This window comes from Zonotrichia albicollis, chromosome 10 (assembly GCF_047830755.1).
Source record: "Zonotrichia albicollis isolate bZonAlb1 chromosome 10, bZonAlb1.hap1, whole genome shotgun sequence".
Classification (NCBI taxonomy): domain Eukaryota; kingdom Metazoa; phylum Chordata; class Aves; order Passeriformes; family Passerellidae; genus Zonotrichia; species Zonotrichia albicollis.
The window spans coordinates 31,448,135-31,471,756 of record NC_133828.1 but is presented as its reverse complement, the minus strand read 5'-3'; the positions used below and the strand labels follow the sequence as shown (position 1 = coordinate 31,471,756).

At 64.3% G+C, this 23,622-nt stretch overlaps 3 protein-coding genes across 4 annotated transcripts; 2 read left to right on the top strand and 1 right to left on the bottom strand.

The window, feature by feature from the left end:
- Window positions 1–825: 825 nt before the first annotated feature.
- Window positions 826–3,602, bottom strand: TMBIM1 (transmembrane BAX inhibitor motif containing 1). The gene is made up of 11 exons (XM_014265714.3): window positions 3,386–3,602; window positions 3,203–3,285; window positions 3,068–3,132; window positions 2,904–2,957; window positions 2,748–2,798; window positions 2,549–2,588; window positions 2,376–2,413; window positions 2,068–2,155; window positions 1,864–1,959; window positions 1,557–1,610; window positions 826–1,486 (listed from the first exon to the last, which is right to left on the bottom strand). The coding sequence occupies exons 1-11, from the start codon at window positions 3,600–3,602 to the stop codon at window positions 1,343–1,345; spliced, it is 930 nt and encodes a 309-aa protein (XP_014121189.2). The 3' UTR covers window positions 826–1,342.
- PNKD (PNKD metallo-beta-lactamase domain containing) lies at window positions 3,494–10,970 on the top strand. Of its 2 annotated transcripts, XM_074548679.1 has the most exons (11): window positions 3,494–3,630; window positions 6,654–7,234; window positions 7,840–7,896; window positions 8,166–8,281; window positions 8,481–8,593; window positions 8,827–8,885; window positions 9,026–9,118; window positions 9,331–9,494; window positions 9,602–9,688; window positions 9,797–9,912; window positions 10,103–10,970. In XM_074548679.1, exons 1-11 carry the CDS (start codon window positions 3,601–3,603, stop codon window positions 10,274–10,276), a joined length of 1,590 nt encoding a protein of 529 aa, XP_074404780.1. In that variant the 5' UTR covers window positions 3,494–3,600; the 3' UTR covers window positions 10,277–10,970. The 2 variants fall into 2 exon arrangements, with proteins under 2 accessions (XP_074404780.1, XP_074404781.1); XM_074548680.1 differs by lacking the exon at window positions 7,840–7,896.
- Window positions 10,747–23,225, top strand: LOC102063655 (natural resistance-associated macrophage protein 1). Its single transcript, XM_074548669.1, has 24 exons — window positions 10,747–11,089; window positions 11,234–11,326; window positions 11,551–11,763; window positions 11,897–11,964; window positions 12,272–12,358; window positions 12,509–12,721; window positions 12,849–12,973; window positions 13,062–13,138; window positions 13,238–13,326; window positions 14,575–14,674; window positions 15,226–15,365; window positions 16,048–16,170; window positions 16,457–16,576; window positions 17,345–17,451; window positions 17,539–17,609; window positions 17,702–17,769; window positions 17,901–18,056; window positions 18,197–18,355; window positions 18,532–18,621; window positions 18,797–18,916; window positions 19,339–19,488; window positions 19,568–19,641; window positions 20,097–20,250; window positions 20,330–23,225. The coding sequence occupies exons 1-24, from the start codon at window positions 10,747–10,749 to the stop codon at window positions 20,429–20,431; spliced, it is 3,042 nt and encodes a 1,013-aa protein (XP_074404770.1). The 3' UTR covers window positions 20,432–23,225.
- Window positions 23,226–23,622: the final 397 nt, after the last annotated feature.

Sequence of the window (23,622 nt, the reverse complement as noted above, 5' to 3'; positions counted from 1 at the left end):
GCAGAGCTGCCCCCGGCCCGCGGGACAAGGGGCCAGTCAGGAGCCAGTCAGGAGCGGGGGGCTGCCCGAGGGCGTGGAGTACATCCCCACTCGCAAGAAGGGCAAGAACCCGATGAAGCCGGTGGGGGTAGCCTGGTGAGTGACTCAGGTGGTGGGAGAGGTCGGCACTGGGAGGGCCGGGGTGGAACAGGGTTCTTGGGGATCTGTCCATGTAGCTCCAGCATGGCACAGCACCCTTGCTCCCCCACCCACTCTCTCCATCTCCTTGACTGCTGGCTGTCCTGCAGGGCCATTGGGTTGCCTTCCGGCATCATCCTCTTCCTCCTGACCAAGCGGCAAGTGGACAAAAACCGCCTTGAGCAGCAAAAAGCCCGCAGAGCAATGATGGAAGCCAACCAGGGCGAGTACGATTCAGAGAGATACGGCAGGATGGCCAGGGGGGCATAGCCAAGCTGCTGGCCATCTGGTGACACCAGCCCCATGAACACATGACAGTGGCATCTTCCCTGCCTGTCCAGACCATGATGTGGTTGTGAAGCTGAATAGGAACAAATAAAGTGAAACAGCTCAGTGCCACTGTGGTTGCTCCCTCAATGCTCAGCCCCAGGCTCTGCCTGCCTGAGCAGTGGGGGCCCCAGCTGTTCTGCAGCTGGACTTCTGCCCACAACACCAGGGGCTACAGGCAGGGGAGGGAGGCCAGCCTTGGAGCAGTGTGACCTTGGCTTTCCCTTCCCAAATCAGTGTTTGTGCTGCACCAGGCCACAGCCCCCACTGAGTCTGCCCACAGGTTTTCTGAGGGAGTTGCCACACGAGTAAGACTGGGACTGTCTGGAAAACTGAAGTGTTTTATTTAGCAAGTGCAACTTTGCCGACATCCGTGGCTGCAGGGCCTGTGCAATGTGAGCTCTGCCACAGAGGTCCCAGCTGCCCCCTGCCCACACCGGGCACAGCCGCAGCCCAGGGAGGGGGCATGGCCAGAGCCACATTTAAGGCACAGAGTGAATGGCACCAACTGTTCTCTGCCAAAAAATCCCAACATGACCCCAGCAGCCGCTGCCAGCTCCCTGTGCCCAGGCAGGGCTGTGACATTCTGCTGCCAGCCCAATGCCATTGGCACAGCCTCCATAAGCGGTGCCAGGGCTGGGCTAAACTGCCTAAACGCTGGCAACCAGTCCCCCCACTGCCCTCAGAGCTTGTTGGGGGATGATCAAGGGAAGCCCTTTCCTTAGCAGCCTACAGGTAGGAATGCCAAAGCATTAAGAGTCACAGTAAGCAGACTATCCTGTACAGAGACCAGAGGAGGGGTGGGGGCAGCCGGAGAGGGACGGGAGGGGTCCCAGGGCTAATCCCGGCCCACTATCTGCAGAAGGAAGGTGAAGATGTAGATGATGTCAGTGTAGATGGTGAGGGCACCATAGACATACTCCTCGGGGCTCAGCGTGTTCTTCCTGTTTCCCAGCACGAGTTGGGTGTCATAGGCAAGGAACTGCAGGGACAGAGGGTGTCAGGCAAGGAGCACGGGGGATTCCTCCCTCCCCAGTGCCCGCCCCACTCACCAGTGTGAAGGCGATGGCCCCGATGGCCGCGTACAGCATGTGGAGCCAGGGCACCTGCACGGGAAGGGAGCACAGCACGGTGAGCCGGGTGCAGGCAGGCAGCAGGCGAGGCAGGGCATGTCCTGCCTCCTCCCGGCTCCAGAGGGGCTGCTGCCGATGCTGACACACTCTCTCCCTGCAGGCAGGCTGCCTTCCACACCCTGCTTCCAGCAGAGGGACCACCCAAACCCCCTGCCGGCCCCAGCCCTGGGGACAGCCAACCGGGAACACCCAGGCTCCCCACAGCCCCTCTCTCCTTCCCACTCACATATTTGAAGGAGAGGACGATGGCAGTGATGATCCCGGTCACCATGACCACGATGCCCAGCACGCAGAATAGCCCCGGACACGATGTAAAATCAACCTGATATGGAGGGGGGACACACAAATGTCACAGGAGAGCCCAGGGTGTCCTCACTGACCGGCTCCCCACACCTGGCCCATAGAGGGCAGGGGGCATCCCTCTCCTTGCCTTGGTCTGGAAGCAGAAGATGGTCACAACGATGGCCACAATGGCGGTGATGAGCATGGCAATCAGGACAGCTTTCGTGTTGTACATGCTACAGACAAAGAAAGTCACCTCCCATTCCAGTATCCTCCTGCCAGAGGGGTGCTGGAGACCCTCCCTCACAGCCCCAGTCCTGGACAGGAACTCTGCAGTCCCTGAGCCCAAGGGACTGGAGCATCCCCTGGCTCCTGGCAGCCTCTCAGCTGAGCTGGCTGCAGAGTGGGGGACGGGAGGGACCCCAGATCTATAACAGCAGGGTCCCCAGGGCATACCTGGCAATGGTGCCCGTCATCAGCCCCATGGCCAGCGTCTGTGGGAGAGAAGGGTGAGCTCAGTAGGCTGCCCACCTGCCCACATGTCCTCCTGTCCCTCCCAGCACACCCAAGGGGAGCTGGGGTGCCACAGGGGCACCACCAGGACCCCCTGCCAGTCCCAGCCCACTCACAAAGATGCTCAGCACGATAATATTCCAGGGGAAGCGTCTCCTGAGAACGAAACAGGAGAGAGGTAAGTTAGTGACAGCAACCATGTCATGTCCCCCTGCTCCCCACCACCCAGGGGCAGCCCCAGGCAGGAACCTATCTTGATGTTCTGGAGACAAACCCCATACCCACACACCCACCCTGGGGGCCCTAGGGGCTCACCGGGGACCCTGGCAGCAGGCCAGCACCAGGTAGGTCACCAGGAACACAGCACTGCAAGGAGAGACAGCAGGTGTGAGCCCCACAGGATCACACCTGGGAGGCTCTGTATGTGGGGGCACAAGCTGGGGGGGCATAAGCCAGCAGAGCCCTACTCACTATGAGGCGTAGTAGATGGCAACATTCCTCTGGACGAAGGAGCGGACAGGGTGGCTGTGGGACAGCAGGGACAATGTGAGGGAGAGCAGACAGCAGCTACTGTCCCTTCTGAACACCCCCAGGGAACTTAAGCTGCTCTTTTTCATGAGGAACCCTCTACTCACACAAAGGTGAACACAGAGATGATTCCCACTGTCACCAGGAGCTGCAGGGAGATGATGGCATAGACCTGCGAGAGACAGGGGGGTCAGCACTTGGCCCCCCACCCTGACAGCTGCCCCTGGCCCCTCGGGACTCACCTTGCGGATGAAGGCGTGCCGGACTTTCCTATCCTCCCAGTCAACTGATTCGAAGGCAGAGCCATCCCCGAGGCCACTGTCACCTGCGGGGGACAGCCCTCAGCACCAGGGTCAGCATGCAGCCCCTCACAGCACTCCTGTTTCTAGTACCCTCCCCCAAATAAAGCAAGGTGCCCCACTTACCGAACCGCATGGGCATGGAGGGCATGGCCACGCCGGGATGAGGGTACGCCCCTGACGCTGGGTACCCCCCTGGCTGCGGGTACCCCGCCCCCGCAGGATACCCCCCAGGCTGCGGGTACCCCCCGCCATAGTGGGGCGGCTGGGGGTACCCGCCGGGGGGCGGGGGGTAGAGGGGGTTCTTGTCATCGTAGAGCGGGGGGGCGCTGGGACGCGACATGCCGGCTCCCTGCACCTCCCACGGGCACCTGCAGGGGACAGAAGGCGCGGGGGCTTCAGCACAGCTCACCTGGGCAGCACCTGTTCGGTGAGTGCAGCCGCAGGGACAGAGGGGATCGTGCAGCCACAAATCCTCCCCCTCCCACTTTAATAGCGGCTCCTAATGAGTAAGGGCAAGGTGGCCTCAATGCCAGCAGGTCAATAAGAGACCAGGGATATCCCTTGGCTGGGGCCACCCGCATTCCTGTGCCCTGAGTCCCCGGCACCCGCGTCAGTGGCCGGCCGCGGGCAGGGCACAGCCACGCGCTGACTCAGGCTGTGCCGGGCTGTGACCTTTCCACAGGTACCTGACCCCTCTGGCCGGGACCTTTCCACAAGGGACCTGACTTCTCCTGTCTTTGAAGCCTTCCCTGAGATTGCCAGGGAGGAAGGAGCAGCACCCCTGGCTGGTCTGTGGCTCCTGGTGGCACCACACTGAAGACAAATGGCATCACCCTGCCAACTGCCTGGGATGGAAACACAGGCTCTGATCGTCATCATAGCCATGCAGATCCCACTGCCACTCCCATTTCAGGGGTGTCCCCCACCCAACAGCCGCATGCGTCACACAGGGGCTCCAGAACTCTTGAGTCCCTTTTAAGGGGATGTGACACCCACATCCCCTCTACAGGAGATGGACTCTACCTCGGGCAGCAGACCTGGGACCCCCCTGGTGCTGAGCTCCCCTCCTTGGCCACACCAGGCCCCCTCACAGAGCCCCCAGCAGCTGTGAGCAGGCAGCCTGGGCTCAAGGCCAGCTGGGCTTGGTCCCAGCAGGAGGAGGAGAAGGAAAGCAGGATCTCCAAGGCCAGGAAAACAACAGCGCTGCCAGTAGAGAGTGCCAGGCCTTTATCCACCTCCCACCCCCTCAGCACTGGCACCCCAGAGCCCAGGAAGGTGCCAGGACCCCCAGCACCCTCCTGCCCGCAGCGGTGATGTGATCTTGGGACCATCCCAGGGAAGGAACGAGGATCTGTTGCTAACCAGGCCCAGACTAGGAGGGGATTGGGCCCTTCCTCCTGTGTGACGCCAGTGCTTCCTTCCCACGGCCCGGGGCACACCCATGCCAGCCATGCCGGGCTGGGAGAGCAGTTCCGCGCCTGTCCCTCCATCCCTCCTGCCACCCAACTGTGCCAGCCACGACAGAGCTGCCACAGTCACACTGCCTTTCCTCATGGCGATGACGACAGCACCAAAAATAAATAACCGGCGTGGCAGTGACCATGCGGACGGGAAGTTCACTTTCTCCACACTGGTTTCCCAGAAAGCACAGGGGACCCCCTGGCACCGCCTCATCTGTGGGGCTAGGGAAGGGCCCAAAACAGGACCCTGACCCTAGGAAAGCCTCTGTGACTGACACTCAAGTTACAGGGGAACCAGAGTCCCCAGGAGGGAGCCCAGGTGTCTGGGGAAAGCGAGGTGTATTTGGGTGGCACCAGATCAGCAGGGTCCTACCCTGTGCCCATGACCAGCACCTTGGGACTGCTCCAGCCCCTCGGGACTGCTCCAGCCCCTCCTGCTTCCACCGCATTGGGGTAGCCTTGGGCACGGGGAAGGAACCAGCCTGACGGGTCCCAGCAGCTGCCACACCCAGGGAAGCAGGCAGCCGAACCCTCCTCGGTCCATGGCACTGCACAGTCCCGAAACTCAGGTCACCAGTTGGATGGTAGGTGGCAACCCGGGGCCAGCTCAGTGGCATGACACGGTCCCTGGGGACAGGGTGCTACGCTGCACTGGCACCGTGACTCAGCACAGATAAGGCACATATAGCAGGCACATGGGGCACAGCCAACCATCATCCCTTCCACAATCTCACAGGCAGCACAGGTTGTGTCCCCACCATCCACCGTGGCACTCCTGCCAGACTTGGGCCCCTGCCACAAGCTCCACAGGTTCCTGGGGGAAACACAACCACCTTAGGAGGGGATCATGGTTTGCGGCACGGGACAGAGCTCCCTACATTCAGGCTGCCTGAGAAAGCACCTCACTCTTGAAGAACTTGGAAGCTCCCACCAGTACAGCACGGATTGCTACAACACAGCCTAGTATGGCGCAGCAGAGTGGCACAGCCTGGCATGGCATGGCACAGCCTGGTACAGTACAACAGGGCACAGCTGCCTCCTGCAGCACAGCACGGCTCAGTACAGCACAATCCAACAGCACAGCACAACTCGGCCCGGCCCGGCCCAGCCCAGGCCAGTCGTGCTCAGTTGAGACAAGAGTCAGTACGGCCTACCCAGGCGGGATGTCCTGGCTGGCCCACACTGCTAACACACAACACAAGCTTGCTGGGGCTCGTTATCGCCTCTCCCACATCCCTGCCCCTCTGCAAGCTCTCTCGGGGGCACAGACATGGGACAGAGGCGTCCTCCTGTGCCCCAGCCCTGGCACCCCCAACTACCCAGTGCTGGTCCCCACACACCCCCATGGTGTCACCCCCACACCTTGCCGAGCACAAACCCGTGCCCACCCCTCCCGAGCCACCCCACGAGGTCCGTGAGGACACTCATGTCCGTGAGAAAACCGTCCACAGCACAAGTGTCGCTGCCCCCCTACGAACCACCCGCACCCTGCCCCGATTCCCTGCCACGCCATCGCGTGGGGTCCGGAAAACAGCACCAGCGCCACAGAGGACCCCGCGCGTGGGGGTCCCGTCCCCCCGCGTCCCTCCCCGCGGGACCGCGCTCCGTTCCCCCTCCTCCCGCCGCCGGACCCCAACCCGACCCTCACCAATGACGTACCCCCACCCACTCCGGTGACGGGAGCGGGGTGTCGCAGCGCGTCCCCACTGTTTCGCGACCGGCCGCCCACCCCCCAGTCCCCGTCGGCCTCCGGGACGCTCGGGAGAGCGCTGGGACAGCCCCTCGCCGGCTGTGGCACCGGAGGGCGCAGGGTCGGGGGGGGGGGGGAACGAAGCGGGCGGAGGGGAGTCGAGAGAACGAGGGGGACTGCCGGGGGCCGCGGGCGGGGCTCGGGAACGGCGGGGGTCGCGGAGCGGGGCGGGCTGCCGTACCTGCTGCGCGCTGCTCCGCCGGGCTGCGGCCGCCGCCGGACGGGACGGGCCGGGACGGGTCGGACGGGGCGGGGGCAGCCACCGCCCACCGCGCCCCCCCGCGGCGGCTCCGCGCCCTGCACCCGGGGCGGCCGGTACCGGCGGCGGGGCGCGCTGTCCCTCCCGCCTGTTGCTCCCGGGGCCGGACCCCGCTGCCCTCGCCCGTCCCCCCGGGATTTCCCTCCCGCCGGCTCTGACGTCACTCAGGGACCCCCTTCCTCACCAATGACGTCAGCGGGGGGACACCCCTCGCGGCGGCGGGGGGGGAATCCCCTCCTCTCGGAGGGTGACGCGAGCGCGGGGCCGAGCGTTGCCCCCCCCGCTCCCTCCCGGTGCCGCGGCGGCGGCGGGGCCGGCAGGGGGCGCGGCGGGCGCGTGACGCCGGTTGGCGGCATGGCCGCGGGGCCCGGCGGGGCGGCGGCGGCGGCGGCAGCGGCCGGGGCGCGCGGGCTCGGGGCCGCCTGCCTGCGCCTCCTCCGCCGCGCCCGCCGCGCCGCCGCCGCGCTCATGGCCTTCGCCGCCCCGCTGCTGTTCCGCCTGGGGTGAGTGACCGAGAGAGCGAGCGAGCGAGCGAGCGGGGCCGCTGCGGGACCCCTGCAGGGAGGCAGCCGCCACCGCCCGCCTTTGTGCTGCCGCCGGGAGGGAGGGCCCACCGCCTCCCCTGCTTCTGCGGAGCCGCCCGGGCAGGAACCTGCGGCCGCGCCGGCACCGGGACACCGGGCTGGGCTCAGCCCGCGCCGGCCGGGGGCGTGGGGGCGGGCGGTGTCAGCCCGGCCGCCGGGGCCCGGGATCAGCCAGCGGCTCCCTCCGCGCGGTGCCGGTGCCCTCCCGTGCGGGGCGCCTTCTCTCGGGTGTCACCGCTGACCTGCCCCGGTGCTCCGGCCCCTGGTCCCCGGTTTCGGGCTCCCACCGCTACTACATGCTCCCGGTGTGCCATCCAGGGGTGCCCTCGGCCGGGAATGGGCTTTGCAGCCCAGGTCTTTACATGTCCGTCATTGCAGCATTCCCTGTCCCGTCCCAAATTGCTGCTGTGCAAACGGGGAGGTCCCTCCGAGCCTTATGTCTTTTGCACCCCCACATGCACGGGGGCATTTCTTGCCTCCCTTTTCCTCGGCCCATTGTCTCCTAATTCCCCGGACCATGGCAGGCTTGGGCATGTCTCCCCCCGGAGCGTGGAGAGGAACATCCAGCTCCAGCCCTCCTGGTGAGCACTCCGCAGCAATGTCCCCCTCCAGTCCCTGCTGCTCGAAGGAGATGGAGGATACCTGCTCAGGGAACTAAGGAACCAATCCTGCCCTCACTACAAATCTGAGGTGTGGCGTACACACACAACTCCAATAGTTCCCCCGAATGCGCAAGTGGCCCTGTATATGTTCACTGTGGGAGTGACAGCCCCGGCAGTAGCCCCTTTCCCAAGTGGGCTCCTTAGGGGACCTGGGGTTTAATGCCTAGGGCTGTCTGCCCTCCCCCTAGGTACAGCCTGTACGCCCGCACACGCCTGGGCTACCTGTTCTACCAGCGGCAGGTGAAGAAGGCGCGGGAGCGGTACCCGCACGGCCACTCCGTGCCCCAGCCCTACTGCTTCCCTGGTGAGTCCGGGCAGCCCCTCCACACCTCGGCCCTGCAGTGCCCAGCACCGGCACTTTGGGCTGGGGAGGGGCTGCCATCACTGAATTGCCCGAAGCATGTTTAACTAAGAATTTGATGTAAGATGTGGGGAGTTTGACCTAGACTCCTCCTTTTCCAGCGTGGGGGGGTGATGCCCTGATTGTGTCTCTTCCCCCTCAGGGGTGAAAATCCTGCCCATTCCCGTCCTCTCCAACAACTACAGCTACCTGGTCATCGACACTGGCTCCAGCCAAGCGGCTGTCATCGACCCCTCTGACCCGCTGGCTGTACAGGTGAGACCCCCACAACCACTCTGACCCGGTGTTTGGCTATCTCCAGGTGAGAGCATGCCATGTCTCTGTGTTTGGGGTTAGAGAGGAGCAAATTTGCCCCTAATCTGCAGCCCTTAGTGCCCAAGACAAGACTGGAGCATGACAGGGGAGCTGGGGGAGATAGGGTTCAGGGAGGAAACTGGTACTTGGGTTCTCTGTCCCCCCTTATCTCTCTGTCCATATTTCTTCCCCAGGCTGCCATCGAAGAAGAGGGGGTGATGCTGGAAGCCATATTCTGCACACACAAACACTGGTAAGGGGCAAGAGGAGGCTCTGGGAGGGTTGGTAGCTGCTGGGAAGGCAGGCCCACCTGAGGTGACCCCCAACCCTGCCCCATTTAATGGGGGGAGTATGGGGGGGTACATTTGGGGTCTCTGACCTCCCTGTCTGCAGGGACCACAGCGGAGGCAACGAGGCTCTCTGCCAGAAGCACAGCTCCTGCAGGGTGTATGGCAGCGCGCTCGATGCCATCCCACGGCTCACCAAGTAAGTCCTGCACCCCTCTAGCACCCCTGTGAATCTGGGGGGGCTTCATTCCCAACCACCACTGTCTGCAGTGCTCACTCAGGAGTCCATTCCCCCAGTTCCATTATGGACAGAGTCCTGGCACACTCCTGGCACCAGTGTGCGAGAAGGGGTGCCAGGGGAGGTGCTGGGTTTGGGGGAGCACCCTGACGGTGCCCCCTGTTCCCGCACAGCCCACTTACAGACAGGGAGAAGGTGACCGTGGGCTGCCTGACATTCGAGGCCCTCGCCACGCCTGGGCACACTGTGGGCCACATGGTCTATGTGCTGGACGGGGGCCCCTTTGGCAGCCCACCCTGCCTCTTCTCCGGGGACCTCCTCTTCCTCGCTGGCTGTGGTGAGTGCACCCAACCCCAGACAGGGGCTTGGGGGGTTATCCCATCCTGGGCTGGCTTAGGGGCTCCCCCCAGACCCCCCATGACAGGCAGCTGTGTGGGGTTGCAGGCAGGCCATTTGAGGGCTCCCCTGAGACCATGCTGGCCTCCCTGGACGTGGCCGTGAGTTTGGGCGAGGACACGCTGCTTTGGCCGGGTGAGTGTCCCCAGCAGCAGGGCAGAGCTGCTGCTGTCCCGTAGCCCCACTGTCAAGGGGGAGAGCCAGGTGGGGGTGATGCTAAGGGCTGTGTATGGGGGTCCACAGGCCATGAATACGCACTGGAGTGCCTGACCTTCGCCAGCCTCCTGGAGCTGGACAATTCTGCGCTGGAGCAGAAGCTGCAGTGGGCGGTGCAGCAACGCCAGGAGAAGAGGAGCACGGTGAGGCATGGGGGTCCCTGGGGGCAGCCCCCACCATCCCAACCCCTCACGGGGTCCCTTGGCAGGGATGTTGCACCCCAACACCCTCTTGCATGGGGGGTGCCATAGGGGCAGGGGGCTCTGGGGGCGTTCCCAGCTCCCTGCCAGGGGTGCTGCCTCCAGCAGGGGAGCTGAGCTGCTGCGCCCACAGTGCCCCTCTACACTGGGGGAGGAGCAGACCTACAACCCCTTTCTGCGGACCCACCGGCCCGAGCTGCAGGAGGCGCTGGGGCTGTGGCAGGCCGGGGGGGAGGACCCCGACGCCTTCCGTGCCCGAGTCCTCAAGGAGGTGCGGAGGCGCAAGGACCTCTACCAAGCCACCTAGATCTGCCCCCCCCTGCCCGGGCCCCCCCTTTCCACGGGGTGATGATTGGGCACAGGGGGCCCAAGGCTCTGTGGTTTGTTTTGCTGTGAATCTCCCTCCTGGGGTGCAGGGTTGGGGGAAGAGTGGACACCCCCTTAAGTGGGCACCCCATAAGTGATCCTTGCCTTTGCTCCCTCCAACTTGGGGGTCACCAGCTGTCACGTAGAAGCACCTCAATCCCCTCTTGGGGGTCTGTAGCCCTCCACCTCAATGCTGGGGCTATAGGAATGGCACCAAGGGCTTCTTCTACAATCCCCCCCCACACTCCCCCGTTTTGGGAGTCTCAAATTTCCCCATCACCACCACCACCAATCAGCCCCCTCCCCCGTTTTTCTGGGAGTCTCCAATTTCCCTCCACCACCACCACCACAACTACTCAGCCCCCTCCCCTTAAGCCCCCAGTGTTGTGAATCTCCTTTGTGGGGGCTGGGATGGAGCCAGCAAGGGGAGGCGGGCCGGCAGTACTACCTCCAGGCACGGGGCTCCCATCCTTGATGCCGGAGCCCCCCTGTACGCATACACACACAAAAACATACACACACACACTGGGACGGGGCCAGAGGGTCGCACTGCTGCGGTGTGGCGGGTGCTGCTTCGCTGGGGATCGGAGCCGCAATCACCCGCACGCCCCAAATAAAAGACTGGATCAATTTTACACCTGTTCGTCCTTTTCTCTCCCCCTCGGTGAGGACCAAACCCCGCGGCGGGGCGCGGCCCCTTTAAGGGGTGGGGCCAGGGCGTTGCCGGGAGACGGAGACGCGTCGGGGTCACCGGGTGGGTCCGGCAGGGCGGGGACCGGGGAGACCCGGGGGGACCCGAGAGGGGCTGCGGAGGCGGGCTGGGTGTCACTGCCCCCGGGTCACGCGTGGGGCGGTACCGGGGGAGCCCCGCCGCCCCTCACTGAGACCCCGGCAGCAGGAGCCGCCCGGCGAGGCATGGAGCCCCCTCCCGAGCGCCCATGGGACAGCCCGAGCGTGGCGGACACTGCTGCCGAGTTCCTGAGCCTCATCGGTGCGTGCCTCCTCCCGCCCCCCTTGTCCTGCAGGCTGAGGGCACCGGCACGGCAGGAGGGAGATGGAGAGTGAGGGATTGAGAGTGGGGGATAAATGGCGAGGGGCTTGACCCAGCCTGCAGGGGGGCATGGAGACAGGGAGGGGCACTGGGCAGGGGCGACGGTCCCTTCTTGAGGGAGTGACCAGTGACAATCTCCTCGCGGTCACTGTCCCTCTGTGCAGGGCTGAAGGAGCTGGAGGGGTGCCTGTTTGCTGAGAGGCTGGCAGTGGTGGCCGTGGGGGCCTCACCAAGGGACAAGGCACAGGGCCAGTGGTGGATGGCAGCCCAGTGGGCACCCTACCAGCAGGAAGGTGCACCCATGCAGAGCTGCATCCTGGTGCAAACCAGGTTCCGAAGCAAGCACAATGGTGTGCCTGTCTCCAGCAGCCTCAAAGGTGAGCCAGGGGTGGCCTTTGGGGGCTTCCTTCCTCCCCAGGGCTGGAACATCCCTGTCCGCCAGCCCTCAGGGCTCGGAATGGGGACAGTGCCATCCAACAGGATTGGTTGAGCATGGCTTTGTTCTCCCAGCCTATTTGACGTGGCAGCTGGAGACCCTGGAGCAGGAGGAGCAGGAGTGCCTGGAGGTGACTGATGTGGTAGTGGCATGTCCCCTTCCCTGTGTCCTACCTGCTGCCCTGGGGTGTGCCCTGCCGTGGTGCCCTCCGGGGGGCTGTGCCCCTTGCAAAGCTGCTGTGGGTAGCCTGGTGTCTTTTGTCATGCTCAGACTCCAGCTCTGCCCCACCAGCCTGGTCCCCATCCCCTCCTCTGGGTGGCAGCTGGGGTGGGGATTTTCCCACAATGCATCTGCCGTGGTACCCGACTGACAGCAGGGCCGGGGTCGCCCCTCAGAGGAGGGGTGCCCTGGCTCTGCCCCCCACCCCGTGCCTCCCACCCCTCCCGCAGCTCACACCGCACCCCACCGAGAAGAGGACCCACTTTGTGAGCCACGAGTACGGCATGACGGTGACCAGGACCCTGCAGGAGGGAGGGGTGAGGCTGAAGGCGGGCAGGGTGACATCCTGGGAGGGGACAGCACCGCTGGCTTGTCTCACCGGGGCTGCCCAGCTCGGGGGGTGCTGTCCCTGGGGATGCAGGACAGCGTCTGTGGCTGTCCCATGAGGCAGGCAGGTCTGTCCGCAGGCAGAGCCGCAGTGCCACAGCTTCTCGTACGGCCGGGCCAGGCTGCGGGCGCGGCTGCTGGAGGGCGCCAGCCTGCTGCTGCTGCGGGTGCTGGCCCGCCGGCAGACAATGCCGCCCGGGCTCGTCTTCCCAGCCATCAACAGCGAGGGCGACCTCTGCACCTTCAGCTATGTGAGCCGCCGGCCGGAGGGCCTGTGGGATGGGCTGGTCTGGGTGAGGCTGGGATACAGGGTGGGATGTGGGAAGTGGGAGTGGGCAGAATGTGGCGGGCAGCATGGGGATGGCAGCTGGGGGCAGGGGTGACTGAGCCAAGGCTGAGCGCTGTTTGTACCGCCCTCAGTCCGCCCTGGGCATCCAGCGGCAGGCGGTGGGCTCGGCAGAGACAGAGGTGTTCGTGATCCGCCGAGCCGTGCGCGCCAGCACGGGCGCCCCCAGCGTGTGGCACAGCAGCTTCCTGCCCAGCGGGTGAGGGCAGCGCTGCCAGGGGCGCCCAGCCCTGCCAGGCTGCAGGGACCCACGGTGGGAACGCCAAGGGCTCTGCTTCCCCTCCCAGGCATCTGGCTCAGCTGATGCAGATCGGCGCCCCGGTGCTGATGCTTCTCCAGGACGAGTCCATCCTCAGCAAGTCAGGTACTGGGCAGGGGAGGTTTGTGCTCCCCCAGCACTGGCAGCCCCTCCCCGCTGTCTGGCAGTCCAGGGGGAACACCGTGCCCTGCCTTCTGCTGCCAGGTAGGTTCGCACCCCAGCTCCCCTTCCCCAAAGAACCCCTGGAATGGGATGAGGACATGGAGCTCTACTCGTATTTCCTGGACAGGAAGGTAAGATGGACATGGGGACAAGAGGACCTGGGGCTGTGCAAGTCTCCAGCAAGGTCTCCCCTGGTGTGCCCAGGAGACACACAGAGGGGGCAGGGGACAAACATCCTTCCTCACACCCTCTCAAGTGTGGGAAAGGACCCGGGCTCCTGTCCCCCTCACCCTGGCACAGTGCCCATGGGGGAAATGTGTGTTTGTGCCCACCCCACCCATCCTGTCCACCCCACTGCAGGAGGAGCTGCAACTCTCCCATGCTGCCTACCTCCAGCAGCACCCTGAGGTGCGGGCACTGCTGTCTGACTTCCTACAGGCATTGCTCCACCAGCAGCCAGACGACACCATCTCCTTTGCTGCGGAATTCTTCGCCCACCAGCGGCCCGTTGGGAGCACCTTTGCCTCCACTGGTGCTGCCAGCCCCCTCCCCAGCTCCCCAGCTGGTCCCCCTCCAGCTAACAGCAAATAAAGCAGCCAGCACTGCCTGCCCAGCCTTGTTTGCTTTGGGGAAACTGAGGCTCAGGGAGGGCAGGTGGAGTGAGCTGTGTGCCCAAGCCCCGCCATGCATTCTGGGTGGGACCCTGTCCCTCTCCCATCTGTTCCAGCCCTCGCTTAGGGGGTGGGGGTGGCTGGGGCATACTGTGGAGCAGGGCCAGGCTCACATCCCTGCGCCTGCCAGCACCCCACATGTTCTTGGGGGACACCCCTTGCCCATCTCCCTGTGGGACACAGCCTGGCTAGCAGAAGGGTGCCCGCTTTTGTTGGCACAGCTTGACACTGCAATGCTGGCACACCATCCTTGGCATGAAGGTCCCTGCACAGAGGGTGGTGTGAGCACCCTGTGGCCCAGAGCCCGCCTGGCTGGGTGCTTCCCCAGCAGCCAAGGCCGCATTTCAATCTCCTTGTGCAACACGTGCCTGCTTCCTCCTCACTCCCACTTGTATGGCATTTCCCCTACTCCCGTGGGGACAGCCCTCCCTTCTCGCCCTGTGGGACACTGTCCCCTGTCCCCACATCCCCACAGTCACCCCAGCAGAGCCCTTGGCACGTGATGGACAGTGACACGCAGGCTGCTCCCACGCCACGGTGAGGGAGCCTCGTGTTTGCACGTGTGTGAGGCAAAGGGGAGGGAAGGGGGGGGGAACCGAGACTGCGTGTGCTCATAAGGGTAGGGAAGGAGCACTTCCTTCTCCTATCCTCCTCCTCTCCTCCTGAGGAGGGGGAGGGATGACACAACTGCGGGGGGCTCCTTTAAAGGCAGGGCAGCGGGCACTACGCGCAGAGCTGAAATCAGGAAGCCTCAGCACTGTGGCTGGATCAAGTCCACCCATGGCAGTCCACCCATCATTGGAACCAGGTGAGCCTCACAACACTTCTTGGGACCCTTTGTGCCTCCTTTCATCCCCTAGACCTCCTTCCCTCCACCCTGGGACCCCTGGCTGTGCTCCATCTTTCAGTGAGCACCATCCCCCCCAGCCCGTCCTGGATTCCCCACCTGCCTCATTCTCTGTTTCCTCAAGCCTGGGAATGTGATTCAACCAATTCCCAGGATGCAGGTGGGCTGCAAAGGGGGGATTAGGACCAGAACCAGCTTCTTGTCCTCACTCTATGCCCATCCAACAGCAGGAGCTAGAGTCGGGTTCTTTCCTGTCCCTGCTGCCCAGAAACGCACTTGGCCCTTGGACTGCTGAAGATGGGGCTCAGACCAGGGCTTTTAGGGACACCTGAGCTGGAGGCAGCATCTGATCCCTTTGGGTGGCCTTTGATAGATCCCAAATAGCCATCCTCATGCCCTCCCTGGAAAACTGGTGCTTTTCCCTCAGGGGGTCATCAGGCAGGGTCAGGTGGGACTGAAGGAAGCTGGTACCAGAGCTGCCAGCTCACCAAGTGTCCTTGTCCCCCTGGCAGGCTGCCACCTCCCTTCCTCTTCCTTGTCCCCCTCAGGCCTCACCAGGTCCCTGAACGGGGATCCCATGGCCCCACAGCGCCGTGGCACCCAGGATCAGACCTACCTGGACGAGCTCATCAGCATCCCCAAGGGCACTGGGGTAGGTGCTGCATGGCCATGTCTCAGGGAGGGCAGGGGAACGGGACAGTGCTGCAGGGAGCTGGAGCTGGGGAGGCAAAGGGCCACTGCAGTGGGGAATATGTGTCTTGGTCATGCCCTGGGGATGTGCCCCCAACTCCCCAGACCCAGCTCAGGCAAGTCATAGCCCTAGGATGAGAGTTTCCATGCTTAGAGTTTTCCAGAAGGAGAAACTGAGACAATGGGGCAAGGTGCTACCCCACCGCAAGGATCACCCCACTGCTCACACACCACTCCTGGGCCACCCAGGATGAGCCCAGTGGGGCTCCCCAAGGCTGCTTGCACCCCACCAGCCCCCCCATCCTTGTCTGGTCTCGGGCAGTGGAACAGAGAAGAGGAAGGAACAGTATTCCCTAGGGTAGCAAAAGCAGAGGACAGCAGTGAAATCCCATGGGTGCCTGACAGGCCTGGGACCCCCCTGCAAACCTCTGTCCAATGGGTCAGAGGGGGCTCACTGCCTCTCCAGCACTGCTGCTAACAGGGAGAGGCTGGGGCAGCATTCCCTCTCCAAAGCTGTCAGGAAAACGCCCTCCGTGTGCCAAACACATCCGTGCGGGCAGCGCCGGGCTCAGGGGCTGGATGTGCAATCAGGAGACCCTGGCTTTGAACGGAGCTCCCGGCTCTGACCTGCTGCCTTGTCCCAGCCCGGGTTCAGCTTCAGGAAACTCTGGGCTTTCACCGGTCCCGGCTTCCTCATGAGCATCGCGTACCTGGACCCAGGCAACGTGGAGTCGGACCTGCAGGGCGGGGCCCTGGCGGGGTTCAAGGTGAGCGGCTCCCCCGCGCTCAGGAAGCAGGCGAGGGTTTCGTAACCTCTCCAGCGCCAACGGCTGGCCCTGGCAGCTGCTGCCCCAGCCCGGGAGCAGGAAGGGCTCGGGGGCCTCGGCACAGGGGCAGCACACCCACGGGTGCGGGGGGCTCTCCTCTGGCTGGGCTGGGAGAGCACCCGCACCCCTCTCTTCCCTGCCACCCTGGTTGAACCGGGGACCCCCGGGCGGCTGGGTCCTGCCCAGCACCCCCAGTCCCCGCTGCCCCCCTCCCTCCTGCCCCCAGCTGCTGTGGGTGCTGCTCTGGGCCACCGCCCTGGGGCTGCTGTGCCAGCGCCTCGCCATCCGTCTGGGCGTGGTGACCGGGAAGGACCTGGGCGAGATCTGCTACCTCTATTACCCCAAGGTGAGCAGCCACGGGGAGTGACAGTCTGGGACCCCGTGCTTGGGCTGGTGACAGTCCTTGCCGGGCTGGAGAGGAGCAGGAGGATGCTGTGAGCGACCTGCCTCTCTCAGGGGCTCCCCAAAGCCCCCCAGGCCCCGGTGTCCCCCACCTAGCACCCACACTCCTGCAGTGCAGGGGCCAGGGTGAGAGGTGGTGAGCAGCTGCTTCAGTATCCCGGTGTTACCTGGGGACACACAAGAGCGTCCCTGCGGGAATCAGCCCAGGCGTGGGGCAGCAACGCGAAACCGAGACGCGGGAAAGACGCGAGAAAGCCTGAGCGTGTTGGGGCAGAAAGCTGGGGGGATCGAGAGGAGATATCACACGACAGAGGAGGGGGGAGTTGGGGGTCCCATCTTAGTGTCAAAATCCTGATTGGGGGGGACGAGCAAGGAGATGCTGGGTGAATGACAGGTCCCCAAAAGGAGGGCTGGATGCATCCCTCTGCCCTGCCTCCCTCAAACCCCCCTATCTAGACAGACAGATCCTATCCTCAGCTCTCACTGGGGCAGGGATGAGGAGGGGGGGAACAGGCTCGGATTTAACACTCGCCTTTCATCCTGAGTTTGTGTTGTGAAAGAAGCTGAGAGGGGTCTTCTGGGGTCCCCAGGCTGCTCTGCTACAGCCTGGAGACAGGGATTTGCACCCAGGAGCTGTGCTAGCTTGCCCAGAGCTATGCACCACTGTGGGTTCAGGCACCACTGTGGGCTCAGGCATCTCTGTCCCCTCCAGGTGCCCCGTGTGCTGCTCTGGCTCATGATTGAGATCGCCATCATCGGCTCTGACATGCAGGAGGTGATTGGGACAGCCATTGCCTTCAGCCTGCTTTCAGCTGGCCGGTGAGCCTCCCCACAGGAACCCCAGCCCCCCCATGGCCCTATCCACAGAGGGCCGTGTATCTAATCCTGCCCCCGGCCATCCTGCAGCATCCCCCTCTGGGCTGGGGTCCTTATCACCATCGTGGACACCCTCTTTTTCCTCTTCCTCGATAAGTATGGTGAGCACCAGGGTGAGGGCTGGGAGTGCTGTCAGTGCCCCTGTGGCACCAGTGACCCTGCTCTGTTCCACCCCATCTCTTGACCTTTCTAGGGCTCCGCAAACTGGAGGCTTTCTTCGGCCTCCTCATCACCATCATGGCCCTGACCTTTGGCTATGAGGTGAAGGGGGGAGCTGGGCACAACCCTTTTCCTGAGAGGCTGGCAAGGGACCCCACCACCCGGTGTCCCCGTGCTCCCAGCCTGTGCCAGGGGGGTGGCAGCTCACAGTGCCCCCTCTCACTGCTTCCCAGTACGTGGTGGTGGGGCCGAGGCAGGTGGAGGTGCTGAAGGGCATTTTCCTGCCCAGCTGCCCAGGCTGCGGGCGAAAGGAGCTGCTGCAGGCCATGGGCATCATCGGTGCCATCATTATGCCCCACAACATCTTCCTGCACTCCTCCTTGGTCAAGGTGAGATCAAGGCACAGCCACGGGCACGGCTCTGCCAGGGTGCCTCAGGGTGTACCTGGTGGGGACCAGACGGCCCTGGCTGTGGGACAGGGGTGCTCCCGTGACCCCATGTCACCCACCATGCCACGGGCCATGCCCAGACACGGGTGATTGACCGCTCCAAGAAGGAGACAGTGCGGGAGGCCAACATGTATTTCCTGACTGAGTCCTGCCTGGCCCTCTTTGTCTCCTTCCTCATCAACCTCTTTGTCATGGCTGTTTTTGGCGAGGCTTTCTACCACCAGCGCAATGAGGACGTGGTGAGTGTCACCCCATGGCCACAGGGGGGTGGCAGCTGTGCCCAGCTGTGGGCAAGGGTGGGACCAGCATCCCCTGGGCACTGCACGTTCTCCTTCCCTGAGAGGTGATGTGTGGCTCCCCTGTGCCTGTGGGAGCTGCTGGGGGGTGTCACCCTCGTGCCTGCCGTGCCTTACAGCACAACAAGTGCATCAACAGCAGCATCAGTCACTTTGCCGGCATCTTCCCCACCAACAACGAGACAGTCTCTGTGGATATCTACCAGGGGGTGAGTGCCACCACGCTGTGTCCTGTGAGCTTCCATTCCCATTTGGGGGATGCGTCACTCTCCCCATCGACCCCTGTGGCTGGGGGGGTTGTAACCCCACTAGAGATCTGGGAGCTGATGGGAATGCCTGGGGTGGGGGACACTTTAGGGTGCCCACTGGAGTGTCCCTATACAGGGTGTCATCCTGGGCTGCTATTTCGGGGCAGTGGCACTGTACATCTGGGGCATCGGGATCCTGGCAGCAGGACAGAGCTCCACGATGACCGGCACTTATGCAGGACAGTTTGTCATGGAGGTGAGAGACAGGGATGCTGGCCCTTGCCCCCAAGGAGGGGCTGAGAGCAGGGAAATCGCAGGTGAGCCCTGGGCAGGGGGTTCTACGGGCAGCACACTCCCCCAGGAGTGTTTGGAATTGCCCACCATTCCTGCAGGGAGCTGGTGGGTGGCACTTGCTAGCACCAGTGTCCCTGTTCCCCGGAGGTCGGATGGAGACAGCGCTCACCCACTGCACCCTGTGGGTGCCCCACGCAGTGTTTCCCTAATTAATTAGATGCTCTGTTAACGAGTCGGAGCTGACACCTAGCGGGGCCCGGCAGCCCTGCAGGAGCCCGCTCAGTGCCCTGGCACACGGGAGCGGGAGATGCCGCCCCTGTTCCCCCCAGCCAGGGTTTGGGGTGACACAGGCACAGCGAGGGTGCGGGCTCTGCCGTGTTCCAGGGCTTCCTGCGACTCCGCTGGTCCCGCTTCACCCGAGTGCTCCTCACCCGCTCCTTTGCCATCCTGCCCACTGTCTTGGTGGCCGCTTTCAAGGACATCAGCCACCTCACAGGCATGAATGACCTGCTCAACGCCCTGCAGAGCATCCTGGTAAGGGGCTGGGAGGGCAGCACCTGTCCCAAACACCCCGGCCTGGCAGCCTTGACATCCCCATCCCCTCTCCTTCCAGCTGCCTTTTGCCGTCCTGCCTGTGCTCACCTTCACCAGCCTGCACCCGCTCATGCAGGATTTCAGCAACAGCCTGTGAGTGCTGGGGCACGGGGAGGCACAGGGGAGGCAGAGCAGGGAGCTCTGGCTGCAGGCACCTTCCCTTTGGCCCATCCTGCCCCCCCAGACCATGCCATGGGGCAATTAGTGCAGGGACATGGGAGGGGTATGTTCATTCCCACCTGCCCAGGGCAGCCAGAGCAGAACAGACCCCATCACTACCTTCATCATCCTCCTCCCAATGACACATCTGGTTCCTTGGGCACCCTGGACCCTCAGCATCCTCCTGGCACTGCCAGCTCTGGATTTGGAAGGTGGCCAAAATCCACACCTAGAGCCCCACCACGGGCTGAAATATAGCTGTGGGGTGCAGAGATGTTCCTGCTGGGGTCTGGTTCATGCACAAACTCGGTTCCCCCAGCGCTCTGTGCCCAGGGGAACACAGGATGGGGGCCCTGCCCTGGCACTGATGCCCACTGCCCTGCTCGCAGCCCGGGGAAGGTGCTGATGACCCTCATAACGGGGCTGGTCTGCACCATCAACATTTACTTCGTGGTGGACTTTTTGCCAACACTGCACGGCCTGGAGTACCACATTCCCCTGAGCCTGCTACTGGCTGCCTACGTGGCTTTCGTCGCCTACCTGGTAGGGCTGGCACCGCGGGACAGGGGCGGGACAGTGTCCCTGCTGGGTGCTCATCCACCTGTCCCCTTTGTCCCTGCAGATCTGGACATGCAGCATCGCACACGGAGCCCGCTTCCTGGCCCGGGGCCATCACAGCCGCTTCAATTTCGGTCTCGCCCTCGACCCGACAGAGACGCGGTGACAGATCCCATCCGTGCTTGTTATCCCCACGTCCCTTCCCGGCGCGGCCTCCTGGACACGGATTTGCTGCCACTCCGAGTCCGGGCACGTTTTACCCAGCAAGGAAAGGGTTAACGGACAGGCAGACCTCCCCCCAGGATCTGAGATCTCAGCGCTTCCTCCCACCCCCAACCCCCGCCAATTCCGGGGTGCTGGTCCGGGCTGGATGCGAGGGGAGTGGGACGGAGCGGGACATTCTCCCATCCAGTGGCACAGACGCTCCAGCGAATGAGCCGCGGCGGAGACTTCCCCTGCTCATTACTGCCGGCCCCCGGGACCGCTAATCACCGCTGGGGACCGCTAATTACCACCGGGGACCGCTAATTACCGCCGGGGACCGCTAACCACCCCCTGCCGCCCGGGACCGGCCCCATCCCCACGGAGGGCTCCGAATCTCGAGGGGCGGGGGACGGCTGATAAACGGCGTGTTTGGAACCGGCCTCGGCCTCGCTGCCGCTGCGCGGCCCCGGCGTGGGGCGGGGACCCCCCGGGCCCACCCGCACCCCGGGGGCGGCCCCTTTGCCCCGGGCGGGGGAGTGGCCGGGCTTGCCAACGCGTGGGGGCTCGGCGCCAGCTTTTCGCATTCCCGCGGGGGGAGCGGGGCGGTGGGGTCCCGCGTGCCCTCTCCGCCCCGGATGCCCCGTTTCCCGCCCGCCGGTACCGCCGGATGCGGCTGCGGAGCCGCCCGGGTCCCGCACGGCGGGCGGGGGTCCCGGCGCTCCGGCCCCGCCGCCGTTCGGTTCGCGCTTGCGAGACGCTCCCTGGCCGTTTCAAGGCTCCCCGCTCTGCCCAGGACCCCCACCCCGAAATCCCCCTTCCCGACCCGCCGCTGCACGGGGAATTCGGGGGGCGGGCACCCCCCCAGCCGTGCCCCCCACCCTGGAAGGGACCCCCCCCCGCTCCCGGGGGCCGCGCTTGTTTATGTGAAGAATGTCCCCTTCCTTAAAAGGGCGATGGCGGACGGGGTGGGGCGGTGCCTCCCCCGCCTCCGCCATGGCCCGGCCTGAAGGAGGAGCCAGAGCTGTGGGGCCCGCTGAAAGGCGGGGGCTCCCCCTGCTCCGGGGGGCGCAGCCCACCCGAGCCACGGCAGGAGGAGCAGGGGACGCCCCTAGCTCGGGTGCACCTGCCCGGGGTACAAAGCCTTGGGGGGATCACCAAGGGGTAGGGGGATAGTGGGGTGTTCTCAGGGGGCAGAAGACTGAGAGGACTGGGATCTGCAGGGTTATGCCTGTGGGGTTTGCTGTTCTCCAGCTGGAACTTGCAACCCAGAGCGCCCTCAGCCCAGGGACACCTGCCTCCATCCAACCCTTAGGAGAAGTGTCCCACTCCAAGACCTGTCTGTCTCTGTCATCCCTTGGCCATGGGACTGCTCTCGGTGGGGCACAGCTCCCAGGGCCAGGGCTGGGTTGGAGAACAGGGGAAAGCATGATAGGAACAGTGGGGTGGGACAGAAGGATTCCTGAGTGCCCGATTGAGAGGAGCCTGATGCTTTTCTGCCTTGTGCCTGCACCCTGCAGCCCAATCCAGCTGGGCTCTGCCTACTCCTGGCCTGGGCTTGTCCCACAGCTCCAGGACAGGGACAGCCTCTCCCTGAGCTCCCCAGCTCAACCTGCCCCCAAGCAGGCAGTGGAACTGGAAGTGGTGCTCCAACCACCGCTGCAGGCACTGGCCCGGAGACTTTTCTAATTGCATTAACTGGAGGTCTAACAGGGCCTGTCTGGACTCATCAGGGAGGGAGGAGGAGGAGGATGTAGCCAAAGGGACAGGGGTCCTGCAGGGGACAAGTGTGTGGCCTCTGCAGCTGTCCCCACAGAGAGCAGTATCCCCCAGCAGCCCAGCTCAGCCAGGTGCTGGGGATGAGGCAGACATCCCATGCAGCTCCACCTGGGCTAAAGGAGCACAGAGGGCAGCCCAAAATAGAGAGCAGAGGAAGCACAGCCCCTTTCCTCCTTTTCCTCCTGCTGGCCCAGGAGACGGCGGTGGCTGCCCGATGTGGGAGGCGGCTGCCGTACTGAGGAGGGGCAGCGAAACTGAGGCACGACCGCTGCCCTCCGTCAGAACCGGCGGAGGGGGTGGCAGGATGCAGTGTCCCTGTTCCCAACAGGGGCATCCTGGCACGGCTCGTGGTGCTGGGATGTTCTGCGTGGAGCCGAGATGCGGGAACCGCAGGTGGAAATCGGCTTCTGTACGGCCAGAACTGCAGGTGGAAATCGGCTTTTGTACAGCCCGAGCTCCGCCAGCTCCGCGACTCCCTGCGGGGACACCTCCCTGTCCCGGAGCCCATTCCCCAGTGCGGTCCCTGTGGGCCCGTGTCACGTCCCTGCTGGGCCAGAAAAGGCGATCTCACCTCCTGAAGCTCCCATACCGCAGGCGGGAGAGGTGGAAAAGTTTCAAACGAGCTCAGAAGAGAAATTTCCAACCTGCTGCAGCCTCGAGGCAGCGCTGGCAGAGCGCGCAGCATCTCCTGCCGCCGCGGTGGCGGGGTGGGGACCGGACGGGCCCCTCCAGGGCCGGCCGCTGCCCGGGCGGGGTTGGGGGGCACGGCGGTGAGGGGCTGCCCCACAGAGCCCCCCAGCGCTGGGGAGGGGAGGGGCTGGGGGATGCTGCCCTTGGGGGACTTGGGGGGCGGAATTCCTCTGAGGGTTTGTGCCATCTACAAGCTCCTGTCAAGAGGCGCTTTTTAGAAAGCGCCTGGAAACAACCTGCCGAAGGCAGAAGGGAAGGAGGTGTAAGGGAAAATATATCTATTGATAATAGAGATTTGTTAATTGCCTAAATAATCGGGGGATTGCAGGAGAAGGAGCGATGGAAAAACGCGGCGGTTGTTGGTGCAGCCCGCAGCAGCTGCTGTCCCGCACGGCTGGCCGGGCAGGCAGTGCGGGATGTGCCCTCGGGGCAATGGGGACCTCTCTCTGCTCCAGGGGACACCCCGCATGGCGGGACGGGCACACACACCGGGGGCAGCTGCAGAGGGATCCCCGCGCTGCCAGCAGGGTGCGGGGTGCCTGCAGCACCGATCCCCCGCTCCAAGCTCCCTCAGCCGGAGCGTGGGACAGCCGGGCGGCTTGTCGGGAACCCCTGCACCATGGAGCAAGGGGGTGTCCCTCCCAGCGAAACCACAGAGCAGTCCCCGTCTGCGTCCCAATCGCGGCT

What these genes read in the sequence shown, in the direction of transcription:
- PNKD (XM_074548679.1), top strand. Translation starts at nt 3,601, where the DNA reads ATGCCGGCTCCCTGCACCTCCCACGGGCAC. An exon ending in CCAGCCCTACTGCTTCCCTG is followed by an intron (nt 8,282 to 8,480) that starts GTGAGTCCGGGC and finishes CTTCCCCCTCAG; the next exon opens with GGGTGAAAATCCTGCCCATT. An exon ending in CCTCTTCCTCGCTGGCTGTG is followed by an intron (nt 9,495 to 9,601) that starts GTGAGTGCACCC and finishes GTGGGGTTGCAG; the next exon opens with GCAGGCCATTTGAGGGCTCC.
- TMBIM1 (XM_014265714.3), bottom strand. Translation starts at nt 3,602, where the DNA reads ATGTCGCGTCCCAGCGCCCCCCCGCTCTACGATGACAAGAACCCCCTC. An exon ending in CTCCATGCCCATGCGGTTCG is followed by an intron (nt 3,286 to 3,385) that starts GTAAGTGGGGCA and finishes TGTCCCCCGCAG; the next exon opens with GTGACAGTGGCCTCGGGGAT. An exon ending in ATGACGGGCACCATTGCCAG is followed by an intron (nt 2,156 to 2,375) that starts GTATGCCCTGGG and finishes CTTTGTCTGTAG; the next exon opens with CATGTACAACACGAAAGCTG.
- LOC102063655 (XM_074548669.1), top strand. Translation starts at nt 10,747, where the DNA reads ATGGAGCCAGCAAGGGGAGGCGGGCCGGCAGTACTACCTCCAGGCACG. An exon ending in TGTCTCCAGCAGCCTCAAAG is followed by an intron (nt 11,764 to 11,896) that starts GTGAGCCAGGGG and finishes TTGTTCTCCCAG; the next exon opens with CCTATTTGACGTGGCAGCTG. An exon ending in ACCAGCGCAATGAGGACGTG is followed by an intron (nt 18,356 to 18,531) that starts GTGAGTGTCACC and finishes CGTGCCTTACAG; the next exon opens with CACAACAAGTGCATCAACAG.